This window comes from Fusarium poae, chromosome 1 (assembly GCF_019609905.1).
Source record: "Fusarium poae strain DAOMC 252244 chromosome 1, whole genome shotgun sequence".
NCBI classification, from domain to species: Eukaryota; Fungi; Ascomycota; class Sordariomycetes; order Hypocreales; family Nectriaceae; genus Fusarium; species Fusarium poae.
The window spans coordinates 5,038,434-5,053,675 of NC_058399.1; the positions used below are offsets into that span (position 1 = coordinate 5,038,434).

General features: G+C 48.4%; 4 protein-coding genes across 4 annotated transcripts; 2 read left to right on the forward strand and 2 right to left on the reverse strand.

Moving 5' to 3' along the window:
• Positions 1 to 2,000: 2,000 nt before the first annotated feature.
• On the forward strand, positions 2,001 to 4,584 carry FPOAC1_001632 (uncharacterized protein; the record flags this gene model as incomplete). The annotated part of the gene is made up of 6 exons (XM_044846232.1): positions 2,001 to 2,751; positions 2,805 to 2,978; positions 3,031 to 3,077; positions 3,130 to 3,240; positions 3,293 to 3,442; positions 3,496 to 4,584. 6 exons carry the CDS (start codon positions 2,001 to 2,003, stop codon positions 4,582 to 4,584), a joined length of 2,322 nt encoding a protein of 773 aa, XP_044712148.1.
• A 199-nt stretch (positions 4,585 to 4,783) lies between these two features.
• Positions 4,784 to 5,951, reverse strand: FPOAC1_001633 (uncharacterized protein; the record flags this gene model as incomplete). The annotated part of the gene is made up of 3 exons (XM_044846233.1): positions 4,784 to 4,818; positions 4,880 to 5,451; positions 5,506 to 5,951. 3 exons carry the CDS (start codon positions 5,949 to 5,951, stop codon positions 4,784 to 4,786), a joined length of 1,053 nt encoding a protein of 350 aa, XP_044712149.1.
• Positions 5,952 to 6,965: 1,014 nt separating this feature from the next.
• On the reverse strand, positions 6,966 to 9,550 carry FPOAC1_001634 (uncharacterized protein; the record flags this gene model as incomplete). The annotated part of the gene is made up of 4 exons (XM_044846234.1): positions 6,966 to 7,258; positions 7,311 to 7,764; positions 7,812 to 8,867; positions 8,921 to 9,550. The coding sequence occupies 4 exons, from the start codon at positions 9,548 to 9,550 to the stop codon at positions 6,966 to 6,968; spliced, it is 2,433 nt and encodes an 810-aa protein (XP_044712150.1).
• A 3,808-nt stretch (positions 9,551 to 13,358) lies between these two features.
• Positions 13,359 to 14,922, forward strand: FPOAC1_001635 (uncharacterized protein; the record flags this gene model as incomplete). Its single annotated transcript, XM_044846235.1, has 3 exons — positions 13,359 to 14,357; positions 14,412 to 14,561; positions 14,611 to 14,922. The coding sequence occupies 3 exons, from the start codon at positions 13,359 to 13,361 to the stop codon at positions 14,920 to 14,922; spliced, it is 1,461 nt and encodes a 486-aa protein (XP_044712151.1).
• Between the last annotated feature and the right edge of the window lie 320 nt (positions 14,923 to 15,242).

Consider the following 15,242-nt stretch of genomic DNA (forward strand, 5'->3'; position numbering starts at 1 on the left):
ATGCGAAACTGCATTAGTTTTGATCTCCTTCTTGCCTCGCCGGTCATAGAATGTCACTCTGCATCATGGTTACTGTGTGGTATATCATGGGACTGACTTCTCTCCATGCATAGTACCATCCGGGGTGTGAAAGAGGTGTGTAGGCAATGCACTGGGTATAACTAACGGCGGCAAATCTCCAAGCTCCATCATGCGAGGCGAGGAATTGTCCGTCTGGCTTCTTTCTGCCTTGAAAGATAATGCCGCCTTTGGTGGGGCATTAGGGAATTCATCCGGCGGGTGGTGGGCATAGTCCCAGGATCTTGTCACTCTTGTTGTGTCTACAGAATTCATTTCTCTGGGCATGTATTTTGTACTGGCAAGATATGGAGAATTCTCATGGTTAAATAGAATTTGATTGCTTATCGTTGGCGTTGAGCTGGATAAAGTGTTGTGAACAGGGCGGCTCAACTAAGATTTACAGTAGCGCCATCATGGTCAACAGCCGGATTAAGCTATGGATGTTTATTACAGCAGACAAACAATTGATCAAGTTGGCCGAGGATCCGCGAGTAATAATATTAATAATAACTCATTGCTCGTCCGAGGAACCAATCTTGTCCAGGGTATATCACCCCGCAAAACCAAGCCACGCACCAAGACTGACCCCAGTTCAACATGTATGTATGTAAGAGGTGATGAAGCAAGTGACAAGAAGCAGAAAAAAAGAAGGGTACATCCCCTCGCAAGTCAGTAGGTAGGTAGGTACCTACTATATTGTTTCATGACGATGCAGGTCCCCCTTCCTTGTCTCAGAGCTGGCTGCGAATGACCTCTTTACTCATTCGTGCGTTTATTTGAGCTGCAGTGCCGCGACTAGAAGCAAAGATTGACAGCTTTGATGCTTGTCAAGTCAGTTTTACTCGCGCGGATACTTTTATAGTTGATGCATATACATACATGAGTTGCCTGAATACATGCCTAGGTTAGTAGGTACTGATACACTGAAGTTGAATCAAATGATCATTGCAATCTTCCAGTGACGTGGTAAATTGCCCCGGCTCGGCGTAATTCTGGATTCCTTATCCTAGGTAGTTAGTCCATGAAACTCTTGACGTTGTGGATTTTATGCGGATGAATACAAACAAATGTTGGTTCTTCAAGTCATGATGGATAAGAAAATGAGCCTCTCTGAGGGTCCTTCCCGTCGGTAAAAGACAGCAATTTAGCCTAAAGACTTGTGCCCCACGCCTTCCTCGCCTTGGCCAAAGTTAGTCGCCCATTAGCCTGTCCCTCGTTCCACAGAAACGGGTAAAATCTCATGGAGAAAAGCTCCACCAAAAAGATTACATACTCTGCAAACACACCCTGGCCCCTGGTCCATCAAGTTGGGTCCCATGATGAAGAAAGGAAAAAAGAAGAACTGACATGACATGGTCGATATGAAATCGTCTCGATGGCGTCTAATTCATTGTTGATCGACGAGTGTCCATCATCCAGCTTCGATTTTAATGCGACAAAGAAGACGCATCCAAGACTATTCAGTATTCTTAGTACCATGATTAACTCACCACCAATACACTCATTCGATCTAATCATGACAACGAAACTTTCAACTTTCAAAGAACCTTTCAAGCTGTCACACAGTCATCCTAACGACCATGGCACCAAGAGACCGAAATAGACCACCATGGACGTCAAAGACATCACCAGGTTGCCAGACAAAGAACCTCAAAAAGCACCACCACGAATCGCCTCCCCTCTTTGTCCTAGACGGTCCAAATCCAGATCGATCCTCTCACAATGCCGCCATCGAACACTACCCTAGAAGACAATATTCTCCTATTTTCCCAGTATGACTTATGTGAGGACTCGCGAGTTGAGCAAGGCCTAGACAGTTGTGTCTTGCGTCTTTGTTCTGCCTGACAAGCTTATTACCGTCCAACCGTCCACCTCCAATATCGCATGTTCCCTCTAGATCTCTATTTTCGACAACAATAACTCGACACAAATCGCCTAACATGAAAGGTCGTGATATTCAAATCCATGCTGTACAGCAGCCCGAGTCGGCAACAATACCAGTGTCCCAAGCCCAGAGGAACCAATGGGTCCGTCTTCATGAGCGAAACATGTTCGCTGTCAAGTCAGCTCTTCTCCGCGGAGATACCAGCGTTACCCTTTTTAATTGCAAGCGCCTTTCCAGCAGATCGTGGAACTTTTTTGCACTTGCCAATCAAGAAATCGACGAACTCCAAATCGAAGCTTATCCGCTTGTTCCCAGGCCCGTCCGTGACCCGGATCCAAACGGCGACCTAACATCAGATGCTCGAAAAGACATTGAGTCAAGAATTTGGTACGGTCTAAAGTTCAAATTCGTCAAAGTACTTGCCAAGGGAGGGCAAGGATATGTTTCATTGTGGGATATCGGCTTTGACGATGGCTCGACCAGGAAAGTGGTCATCAAGAAGGCTCTGGGGCCCTCATTCGAACCCGAAAAGGAAGTTGAATTCCACCTGCGATACAACCATGCGGAACACACAACTCAGGTTGTCAATCTACGCCAGGAAGCTCTAGCCATACAGGAAGAGATGTTGAAAAAGGACCCATCGTGCCGCCCACGGTTCAGAAGAGGAGATATCTGGGATGCCGAACGCATGGGATGCGCTGTCTTTGAGTATGCTCCCTATCGCGACGTATGGAAGTACATGCAGGCCATTGTTCCGGGGAAAAAGGAGTTCCCGAATCAAGTTCTTTGGGGGATAATGGAGTGTTGTAAGCTGTCTTGTCGAATTCATCGTCTCCTCCTGGCTGACTTGTATGTTTAGATGCCCTGGGACTTGCCACTGTTTCATATACACCGACTTTTGAAACGGGTAGTACGTTTGAACAGGAGTACAGAAGAGCCCAAGAACTGGATAAGGTGGAGGATCTTTTGGACCATGCCGAGACTGCATGGTATTCGACCCATGATATCCATCTGGATCTGGAAGCACTAAACGGTAAGTATTCCAATCCATTTCTCTGGTTTTATTCTAACTTTCACGAACTCAGTACTCATGGGTGAAGATCCGTCTCATGAATACCAGCCTGTTTTCAAGGTAACCCTGCTTGACTCCTGTTATTGACGCCAATATACTGACTAGGACTCAGTTGCATGATTTGGGGGCGTTTAGTGAGTGTATGCGCGCTCAATGGAGAACAACAAACGAAGCCAAGATTTGGGACCTACGGCATTATCCTAAGGACCACGCTGTGACGCCGGTATGTGCATTACATCTTGGGGTTCCCGGCATTACTAACAGGGCATCGCTAGGAACAAATAAGCAAAGAATGGGACGACCTTCCTATCCGATTGCCGCCAAAAGATGCTCGGAGACAATTTTGTGGTGATAATTTTGAGAAGGGGACCAAGTGTGCTGGGCGCTTTGGAACATGGACCAATGTCTTTCTCATTGCCAGAGTGGTGAGTTTTAATCTCTTCTCTTCGAAGTACCACATTTATCTAAATGCTTGCAGATGGAGTCCATGATTACCCGGCAGATTATGAGGTATCCCTTCAGGCCTGCACCTCATAAGAAGGCTGATGGTTCGGAGGGACCACAAACATATGGCTGGACGTTGCAGGAACAACAGTATGCTTGGGTCGACCCAGAGCTACGCGATCTCATCTGCATGTGTCTCTACGAGAACCCTGGCGATAGACCCAGCCCACTGGCTATACTGAGAGCCATCAATAAATGGAAGGACTCGGGGCACCATGATCCCACGGAGCTTGTTGAATGGTGGAAAGACGTTCGAGGTCCTCGGCCGGTAGCGCATCACGAGCCAAAGGCACCAAACGCAAACTTCAATGCCACTCAACAGGGCGTGATAGATCAGATGGGAGTTCTAGCATTGTATTCTGTCGGGCAGCCACGTCCAAGGAATCAACCTCCTGCTGTCATTCAGCCCGCTCAACCTGCTGTTGGGTGGAGGGCTCCGAACCAGCTCCAACTTCAAGGTCCTGTGCAAAGAACCCAAGGAGGCGCCAACCCTCGGCAGGTACCTCCCACGCGGCCGCAACAACCAGAGCGCCCGGCTAACCCTCACGTTCCTGCGAAGGTTGCTACGACACGCAACAAAAACAAGAGACCAGTAAATATCCAGGTACAATCAAAGAAACGTCCCTCAGCTGCCATTGAGTCAGGCGAAGCCATGGATATTGAGCGCGAGGAGGCGGCTTACCGATTTAGTGTCGATCCTGGCAACTTCGCTGTACCGATTGTCCCTTCTGCACAAGTTCAAAACAATGCCCAGCCTGGAGGCCCTTCTGGCAAGTCTATAATGAGCATCAGGCGCGCTACTCAGCACCCTGCCAGGCGTATCAGGTTCGAGGATCCTCTGAAACCCTCCAAAAAGTTCAAAGTTCACAAGAACCTCCTCTCACCAAAGATTCAAAAGATGGTTCGCAGACCAGGTGCAAAGAAGTCCGAGGCTCTTTATGCACTTGTCCGAGGGGTTACTTCGCATATGCCTGCGACTATTCAAAACCTCATGTCCCGAGTAACAGAGGTCGAGGCACGGCTCGACATTGGTGCTGTTCCTATTTATGCTTATCTGAAGTGAGGGCAAGTTTTAGAGGTCTATGGTTTATCAAAACCGGTTGTTATGCTTGGTTTATAGTTGTATTTTGAAGGATGGTGCAAAGTGTGTTTCCACGGGAGTTGTAGTTTTTGTTCATTTGTGTTGCCGTTGAATAGTGTTTTTTTGCTACATGTTATTGATATTTTAAGCAATATATTATAGAAAGTTTTGTTCCTGGGTATCACTGACTCCTCTCCTTCTCCTGTTTTCCTTGCCCTGAATACAGTTACATTCCAATTTCCACGCATAAATAATTAGTTAGCATAGCGACACTCACAGGTGCCGTTACTGGATTTTATATCACCCACGATACCTCCCTGGCTATCCACACACTCGGGCGATCCACCTCTGAACATCTTACGCTGAACAATCTCGACATTGCCTGGCCATTCGGCAAAATTGTCACCATCAGACCCATCAACATCGTCACTATTTCTTTGCGTCCAAAGTGTAGCTTCAAAGAGCGTGTCGTCGAACGTACACTTGGCAGCAACGTTACTCGACGAGAGCATGTCGTCTGGGACGACTGTCTTGGTCATTGAGAAGGAGAACTGTAATCGTTCTTGCGATGTGTTCTCGTCTAGACGCTTGAGAGTCAGGTTTGAGAAAGACGGGGCAAAGGGGTTCGCGGTGGAAGAGATGTTGTACGAGCTATCGTCGTCGTTGGACGTGATTATCCAAAAGAATGTCGCCGAAGAACCTTGGGTATAAGGATAGCAACGCCATGTTGATGGGTTGGAGGTACAATCTGTAGATGTGGTTTGGAGATCTGCTCTGAAGGCATAAGATCCAGCTGGGAATTTAGCTGTTGGTTCTGGAGTTGAGGATTGCTGTGGTATATCCTTGCTGCTGTTGTCCGTGTGTCAGTCTCCATCCATCTCATACATCTCGACTATAACTTACGCATTATCCAAACCTATCGATAATCCAACACCCAAAGCAATCGCAACAATGGCAGCACCCACCATGAAAATGGCCAACAAGCAACATCCCCTCCTCTTATCCACGCCGCAAAACCTCCGCTCCCTAAAACTGCCACTGTCTGTCATGTCGGGCTCTATGAACTTGCCCTTGGTCTCGTGGTAGCCATAGCTATAGCTCGGCGGAGAGTAATGCGCCGGGGGTGGAGCGCGGTAGGATCTTGCCGGTGGGAGATAGGCTGGCGGCGGGATTCCATGATTGCGAATAGCGCGACGGGGAGATTTCCTGGGGATGCGTAGGGGAGCTGGAGGAGTGGCAGGGCTGGGAGGTGAGGGTGTAGAAGCGATTTCATTTTCGTCAATGGAGGGAAGATGGGGACGGGAGATGGAGGTGAAAGATGATGCTCTGTGGGTGTGACCTCTGATCATCTTGGGAAGATTCACTTATGTGATAGTAATTCTGAATAGGTGGTTCGGTCAAGTGTCGTTGCCGTCAAGTCGATGATGCTGATAGAGATCTTGACTAACTCAATAGTAGACCATAGACAAAGATCAATCAAAGGAAGAAGACAGTATAATCGAGAGATAAAAGACTCAATAGTCAGGCTGTGAGTATGCGTCCTCGGACCGGGATAGAGGCAACCTTGATATATTCAGCTCAGCCTGGTGCAACAATCTTGCAGTTCAGGCGTATATTCTGTCGATGGTGGGAATACGATGCATTTAGTTGTCTCTCAATCAAGAGGAAATTCGTCCAGTTTTCAATTCGTAAAAATAAAAGATAACTAACAAACAGACATAATCAATGATGTTATCGCTTTAAATCATCCCTCCTCCTCCTTCGGAACAAACTATCGATTTCAGCTTTTGATCTGCCCTTTACCCTGTATTTTTTTTCGCCTCCCCCCCCTCCGACCGTTATAACTACTAGATAAAAGGCAACTAAAAAGCCGTTCAGAAATGCAATTAACAATTCAAGACCCGCCCGCGCGGGATCATGGTTATCCGAAGGGGGGGCGTTGTTTTACTTTAGCCTCCCGCTAACAGTGACCTCGTGATTGGGGATGTGCCTGAAAATGTGGCGTTGAGCTGCGAAGCTTGGCTTGCGAAATATTGGTTGGGCCAAGGGAAAGAGGTAAAGCTTGAGGGGGATCTGCATATTGGATCTGGAATTCCTTTGTAGTCAGGGTCGGTCGATATTGTGACTTTAGAATGTTATGTATATGCAACTATCGTCTTATTGAACCCTTGGATTCTATCCCTCTCTTTACTTTACCCTTCTACCAATATTCCTCTCTTACTGTGATAGATCGTCTGTGTAGATCCCTGATGCTCTCAAGTATACAACAACTGTTACTGGTTTACTCCATGCTGAACAAAACTCTCATCAGCTGCAGTTTGGGTATTTCTCTTCCACGTCACACCGTATCAACCACCCTTCATCTACTCCTGCACCTCTGCTGCCTTCTCAGCATATGTAGGAGCCTCCAAAACCTCACCCTTGTCAGTCCAAACCGCCGATAACTCTGTCTCAATCTCGTCTCGGCGTTTCTTCCACTCTTCGACTTGCGCCAGTCGCTCGCGTAGTTCCTGCAACTCTTTCTCGACCTGCATCTTCTCACGCTCGGTGCCAATTCGCTCAAATTCCCATTCATCTCCTCGGTCACCCATACCAAGGACCAAGTTATATTCGTGGTACTTCTTGAGAGATGCTCGAGTTGAGATAGTAATAAGTGCTGTGTGTATTAGTTGAATGTTATCATAACCATAAACAGAGCTGAGACTTACTGATGCCCCTCTCCTTGCACGTCTCGTACAGCAATCCCTCGACATCACTCGACACGGCGCTTGTACCTTCATCCACGATAGCATACTGAGGCTCGTGGTAGAGTAGGCGAGCGAAGCCCATGCGCTGCTTCTCGCCTCCACTAAGAATATCCTTCCACTCTTTTCGGGTATCCCATCCACCCTCTCGGTCAGGTAGGTACCCCAGTCGCGCAGCTTCAAGAACTTTAATAAGATCATCTTCGGATTTGCGCTTCTCCTTCATATCAACATGGCCATCAGGGTAGATGACTTGGTCACGTAGGGTTCCTGGGCTCAAGTACGGTCGCTGAGGAAGGAACATGACGCCATCTTGGCCGATATCCTTCGGGCGACTGACCAATCCTCGGTAGACCGGCCACAAGCCAGCGAGGATTCTTGAAATTGCGGTTTTACCCACTCCATTTGGTCCAGAAATCTGGATGCTGTCAGAACACATACGGGTCGCGATGCAGATAGACTTACAAGTAGATGTTCACCCCTTCGCACAATGATAGATAATGACTCAAGCAACTCCTCTCCTCCCTGTGGCCACAGACCAGGTGCGACAACTGGCACATGCTCGAATCGAACGCCGTCAAATCCCTTCTGAATAGTTCCTGAAACATCGGACAGAGAATATAGTTCGCTCTGTCCAGCTCGAACCTGGTAAGCATCGGCGTTTACCCGGTGTAGGGTCGAGATGAGGGTGTAGACGCGGCTGGTATATCCTGCCAGTTCTGACAAATCTTTGATCGAGTACATCATACGGCCACCTGCATCTGCGAGTGAAAGCATAAGTCTCTTGTTTGTGATAAACTCCTTCATGCGGTTACGTTCTCGTCCTCCCCGTACAGCATTCTCAATCATCTCAGCCCGGCCTCCGACACCACCCCACGCCGGCAGGAAGACAGGTAGCGATGCCAGCAAGTAGCCATAAGCACTCCAACTGTATTTGAGGATGAAATCTTCCAGAATATTGTAACGGATCTTGAGCATGTAAATGCCTTCCATCCAAGTCTTTAGCGACTTAAACTCGCGGTTCAAAAAGGTCTTTTCAGTCTCAGCGCCACCATAAAATGCGACTTCCTCAGCGTTGGCAATCAGACGGGCATGCAAACTTCGGAAATCACCCTCTTTTCGACCCTCGACAGCCTTTAGTTTTCCAAACGGTGGTGAAAGCCGTCGCAGAATGCTAGCAGTCAGGAAATAATTGCTCATAAGACCAGTGATGGCGAGAGGACCCAAGGACCTGTAAAGCTGGTAGTTGAATACACACAAGTCGACAAAAGGTTTGCCGAGTGATGAATAGATGTTGGCTGCCGCAGCACAGAATAGCGTCAGATCTTGGGTGATAAACTGGTCGGCACTTTGACCGACACCTCCATCCAGATTGGAAAGCTTGTAATAGTTAAGATTGTCGTTGAGGTAGAGGTCATGGATATATCGCGTCAGTCGCGTCCGGAAGGCGATGGAGACCTTTGATTCAAGGAACTTGATCGTGGCGTTTGTGTATGAGGCAAAGCCTCCAATTCCGCACCACTAGGATGTGTAAGTCTCTAATACTCATATGTTGTTATAAGTCGATCACTTACCTTGAGTATGCCCCATAAGAACGCTCTCCCGTTGCCAGCAACTAAATCGCGTACAATCTCACCATCTAGGCGAGCAACAACCAATGAAAGGTATGTTCTCAGCATCAGGAATGCACCGTGACTAACCAGTAAGCCGGCTTCTTTGCTGGACCACCGTGGGATCATGATGCTCATCAAGCTCAGGAACTGATTCAGAAAAGCAATATTAAGACCGGGCTTTGTTTGCGCTGCCGGTACAGTGCCCTCCCGCAGGCCAGATACACGGGGAGGGTTTAGAAATAAGCGGCGATGCGCATCGAAAGTGAGAGGCTTGGTGGTGTTGATTACCACTTTCGATGTGCTGTCTTTATATGGGACATAGATGGTTCGCGATCCGTCCTTGTTGTGAAGCCATGAGTTTGTGCGCACGAGTTTTCGACCTTGCTCTCGCTCATGTCGTCGGTTCTTCCACCATCGACGCCCTCCAACTCCACCAAGGATGATTGAGATAGCAAGGGCCAACGTCGCGAGTAGACGGGTTGTGCGAGTTGTCCCGCGCAATCTTGTCTTGATCTTGCCGGTCCATTTGTCGAGAAAGGCGGCTAACTGCTCCTCGGCAGCAGTATGCCGGAGCGTTGATTGTCCAGCCATAGTATCGGGCGCAGGCTTTGTGATGACGCTGAATGTTGTATACAGTACTATGGTATTTGGAGTAGCTTCCCCACAACAACAATAACGACCGAGTCTCTGGAGAGGCTCAGGACGCTTGCTTTACTTGTCCATTAGCAAAGTGTGGTATGTATGATGTGAAGTTGGTAATATGGAAAATGTGTGGTAGTTAGGTAGTCTAGATCCTTCTAAGACAAAATGTGGTTGAGGTTGTCCTTTGTCGAGATGGTCATGAGCATGTGAAATACGGGTACCCGAGGCAAGTGGCACATGGGATCGGCCTGCGCCTGCCTTCTGTTGCGACTTTCCTTAATTCACCTCACCTAAGCTGCAGCCGACGGATGCGGCGAGCGGGAATGACGACAATGTGTCCAATCACATGATTAAAGAAAAGCTGGGGAAATGGGGAAGGCAGTTGGCTATGGTTAATTGATGGAGTCAGCATATCATTGGTTCGGTTGAGGTTGTAAGTGGATATCACCTACCCTGTATATGATGATGAATCTATCAACAAATCTTGATATTGACTCGCATCTCTTGATCAGGTGCATTTTATATTGTCGTAAGTTTAGTTTATTATTTCTTCATCTTCCCAATTCACCTCTACTAGACGTTCATATTGTGATGGCTTCCACTGATTACCAGTGCAATGATTACTGTGGAGGATATTTACAGAGCAACATGTGTCACCACTGTCCGAGATTGTATACGAGATTGTGTACGAGAATCGTAAATCGGGAAGAGATGGTGGAACCATCATGTATCTGCTGTTAGAAGCCTAATTTAAGAACAAAAATCGAATATTTGTCTGCAGTTTCACGCATCCATAATGAAAGACGTTATTGGGTAGCAAAGTATTAAAAAATGACACGACTCAGCATCGACACGCTAATCAAAGGGGTCAGCTCACCATTTGGAGTTCTTACAGGCTTTGGAGTCAACCGATGACACTTCTCCCTAGACTCACTTGTTAAGAGAGTCGGCCTCACCTGGAGAACAAGGTGACGGTGTGATTGCTATAGATACATGCTCAAGAAGGGTAAGCTGATAGCTCTCTAAGAGTGAATAATTAATTTATTACGGCAAACGAGATCGATATGATGATGATATCCTAGGTCAAACAGAAACACCAACTGCAAGGTCTCTCTAACCGGACCGCAGCGACAGCGGGTATGCAGGTCTCTTAAGTGGTCGAGTCTGAAGGTCCCACGATGCATGGAGACATCACTGATCCGGGCGCCAACGGGGCCAATCATGCTATTAGAGCAAGGGTAGTGGTCCCGGTCCGACAGGGATAAGGGCTCTTTCCGTGTCTCAGTATTGAAAGAGAAGATGGAATTTGAATTGGGACTGGAACTGGAGCTGGAGCTGGTGAAATGAATGACCCCAACAAGGGATTTGAGAGTAAATCTGATGATTGGTACGGAGGAAAATGTTGTCGACAATGCACGTGAAGGAACTCGTATGGAAGGTTTGGAAGCTAAGGGACTGGCGACTCAGGTAAAGCTACATACCTGCTACCTGCATCTGCTGAATCAATGGAGGATGGAGGAGCATGGGCCAAGGAGTAGTATCTCTTGTCAAACTCAACGACATCCAGTACATACATAGTTCAAACCTGGCAACCAGGGTATTCATCATGACAACAAGATACGACAGAGAATATAGCTAGGTACCGTACCTGTTAACAAATACCTACATTCAGGTTGCATGACATGAGGAAACATCGAAAGAGCGTGCATCTCATCCCGTACGTCAGTGGTCATGTAGCAGTAGCACACGGATGTGAGTGACATGGTGGCAGCCTCAAATCCAAGACCAAGGAAGAAGCTTGAAAAAGCTGGGGTGAGAGCTTGGGCCCTTGGCAACAAGAGAGAAAACCAGAACGACTGACTGACTGACTGAGTGATGACTGGCAACTCAACTCTCGTTTGTTTATCGTTACAGACCCGAAATTAAACTCCCCTCTTCTGCAGATATGGGCATCATGTTAAAAGGAGAGACCCTCTCCTCAGCGCTCTGCTGAAAGATCGCGGGCATGGATGGTATGTATTAGAGCAGAACGGATACATACCCATCCCTTGTTGGTGTACTAAGGTGGGCATCAGTGCTACCAGCATCTGGTGATGGCAGCCCGACCAAGTGGCTTTCTGATTGACCGAAACTTTCCAGTACCACTATGAAAGCTAGAGATATGCAGCTTATAATGATTGCAGTAATTGCAATTTATCGAGACTGCATGTAATCAATCAAAATAATTGCTTTTTATGTTCTGATGATCCGACTTCTTGCATAGGAATACTTCCAACCGACAAAAAGTGTAATGAATGTAGGTACATGTGCAGAGCCAGGACAGGGGTTCTTAGGCGCCGCACCAAGCCATGGGCGGACCTAAACCAGCCATAAGACAGGGTGGTTAAGATGAGCTTGGCGGACACCATTATTAGCGGAGATGAGAGACAAGGGATGGTCTTTTTGACTATCAAAAGATACCAAAGGTTAATCAAGTGACACTGTACAGCACCCCGATGATACCCAACCAACAGACAGTGTTATTTGTGTCTCTCTCAACAGTGTACGATAGTACTTTTTCATGATGGATGCTCCCGGAGGGTTAATCTCAAGCCCAACTCCACTCACACCTCCCTCTACCACCCACCCCAGTCAAGCCCAGTCGAGCCCCATCCTGCTCGACGTCTCTCAGTCTATCCTTTGGCCTCTCACAGGCTCACAGTCTCCCACTGTCCCTAGCGACCCTGCTGCTCACTGTTTCTAGCGGATGCACCCCCGGGCTAGGCTTCCCTTCCAGCACGTCTCCCACTGTCGCTGCACCAGCACCCTCACACACTGCATCGCGTCCAGTCCAGTCCCGTCCAGCCCTTCCAAATCGAAAATCGGCCTTGACTTTTACCTCTCTCATCCTCATCTGCATCTATCTAATAAACAACACCCCAGGGAGAGCGAGCGAAAGAGAAGCCCCCTGGCCTGCTCTGTTTTCCTAATCTCTCCTCTTCGAGCCAAGACCAAGTTCATCTCTTAAAGGCAATCATTTCGCTTGCGCGCCAGGTCTTTTTCAGCCTCCGATCCGCCCGCCTTACCTCTCTCTGGTCCCCGTCACCCGTCGCCAGCTGGTCCTCCGTCTTTTCTCATTCTCACTGAGCTCCATCTCCCGAACAACGCAATCCCCGATCAGGTTTCCTGTTGACGGCATCTGTCTCGAGGATTGAGACGAATCGTCCATCCATTCATTCATTTTCGTGACCGTTTTTGCTCGGTTCTACAGTTTCGATTCTTGTACGATTCTTGATCCAGGCCGACGTCTAGCCTCCCCTGCCTTGGCCCAAACGCGCCTTAATTTCCCACCGCTCGCCCTTTTACTTTCTGCGCCGACAAAACTTCATCAACTGTTTGTACTTTGCCATATCCATTGGCTTCGTTTCTTGTCACGCTCTAGGCCTTGATAGGCCCTATTTGAAGAGTTAGGGTGATATATCAGCCGGATTTGTTTGTTTGCGGTCAACGACGTGAGTACCTACCGCTCCTTTAATATGCACAAGATCTTGTGCGATGGTCTGGACAGTATGGCAATGCCAAGGTTCAACTGGCAAGCTCCATTGCAGATGTACTCTTTTTCTGGAACCAACTTTTGTATCAGCGCAGGAGTCTGGTGTCAGCGCCCCTGATACATTGTTGCCTTGCCAGAACTATCACTTTCACGATTGCTTCTTGTTTCTCAGTTCCCCAAAGACAGTAGCTGACCGATATTTAGATTCAAGATACAAAAGCAAAAATGTCAACCACAAACGACGAGATTCAACCTCAGGCAACCTCAGCCGATGCTGAGATGTCGAACAGGGGTCAGTCATCTCGAGAGGAGGGAACAAGCTCCAAAAAGGGTCGCGGCCTCCTCAAGGTTCCTTCGAGATCATCGTCACAGCGGAACTCATCGTCACCAACATCGACAGGGTTGAGTGGGGCGACAGTCAGCGATTCCCGGAACAGTATCGGAAGCCGATCGAAGGAGTCCAAAGGAAGTCTTCGGGCGCGACGACGGAATGGAAGCACCTCAAGCAACCGGACCGGAGGTGAAACTGAACCCACAAACACTGCCGCGAACTCTCAGCAAAACTCTCCCCTCGCTCCCCCTCAAAAGAAGAAGCGCGGTGGTCTTTTCGCCTTTCTGGGATGCTGCGGTACTCCCGAAGGTCCAGCTGGCAACGAGGAAACCAACGAAAACGTACACAAGCTCGACGTCCTACCTCAGCGCCCGACATCCGCAAGGTCGCGAACCAATACTCCCCAGGAGCAACCCAGACCAGTTGTTGAGAGAGAGTCTCAAGTCACTGTTCCTGGCCCGGAGCCCAAGGATGAGGCTACTTCATCAGGCCACGCCCACGACGAAATCACAACCACAGAGCGAGAAAACCGGGAATCGAAACAATCGGTTCCCCCTTCTGTCACGGTGGAGCCTCCCAAGCCTACCCCCACAGAAGATGAGCCTCAGGTGACAGACAAGACGCCCAACAGCGGTGACGTGGATATGCGAGATGCTGCCACCGAGGAGCTAGAAGAAGAGGCCCCTGTAGCCCCTGCAGTCGAAGATCCAACCCAAAGGACGATACCGCCTCCCCCACCCCCGGCTGTCGTGGCACCCAGCCAATTCACAGATGCCGGCCCATCAGCGCCTGAGCCGCAAAAGTGGTTGCTGCCCCCGATTGCACCAGAGCATAAGGGCAGGAAATGTCTGGTTCTCGATTTGGATGAGACTCTGGTTCACAGTTCCTTCAAGGTAAGTTTTGTCATCGACATGGATATTGTGGATACGCGCTAATTACTGCCATAGATCCTTCACCAAGCCGACTTTACGATTCCTGTTGAGATCGAGGGTAACTACCACAATGTGTATGTGATCAAGCGACCAGGCGTCGACGAGTTCATGAAGCGAGTTGGTGAGCTCTATGAAGTTGTAGTCTTTACAGCTTCCGTCTCCAAGGTGAGTTTTGCTTGAATATTTTGTCGACTAGGAAACTGACAATATGTAGTATGGAGATCCGCTATTGGACCAGCTTGATATCCACAAGGTTGTCCACCATAGACTCTTCCGCGAGAGTTGCTACAACCACCAAGGAAATTACGTCAAGGACTTGTCCCAAGTTGGCCGAGACCTGAAGGATACCATCATTATCGATAACTCGCCCACCTCGTACATCTTCCACCCACAGCATGCCGTGCCCATCAGCAGTTGGTTCTCTGATGCCCACGACAACGAGCTACTAGATCTCATACCCGTCCTCGAAGATTTGGCAGGACCTAATGTCGCCGACGTCAGCCTTGTTCTCGACGTCACACTCTGAAGCATGACCGTTTCTTAACAACATTTTTTACTTTGTCAAACATTTTTCCACGATTCGAACTACAACCGTTGATCTGCAGAGTTGCCATCATAGCGGAAGGCGTTTGGTTGAGAGCTTTCGTTTCCTGGTGTAGATGTACTATTGTCTAATCATACATAATTGAGCGGTCGAAACGGAACGAAATGAAACGAACCTCGCCAACACGCTTATACTTCCTTTACAAAGATACCTAGCGGCCTTTAGCACGGAGGCTTTTTACAGCAGGCATTGCCATTACATCTCACAAGATTCGGAGCGAAAAAAGGTGGATCAGCATCAGG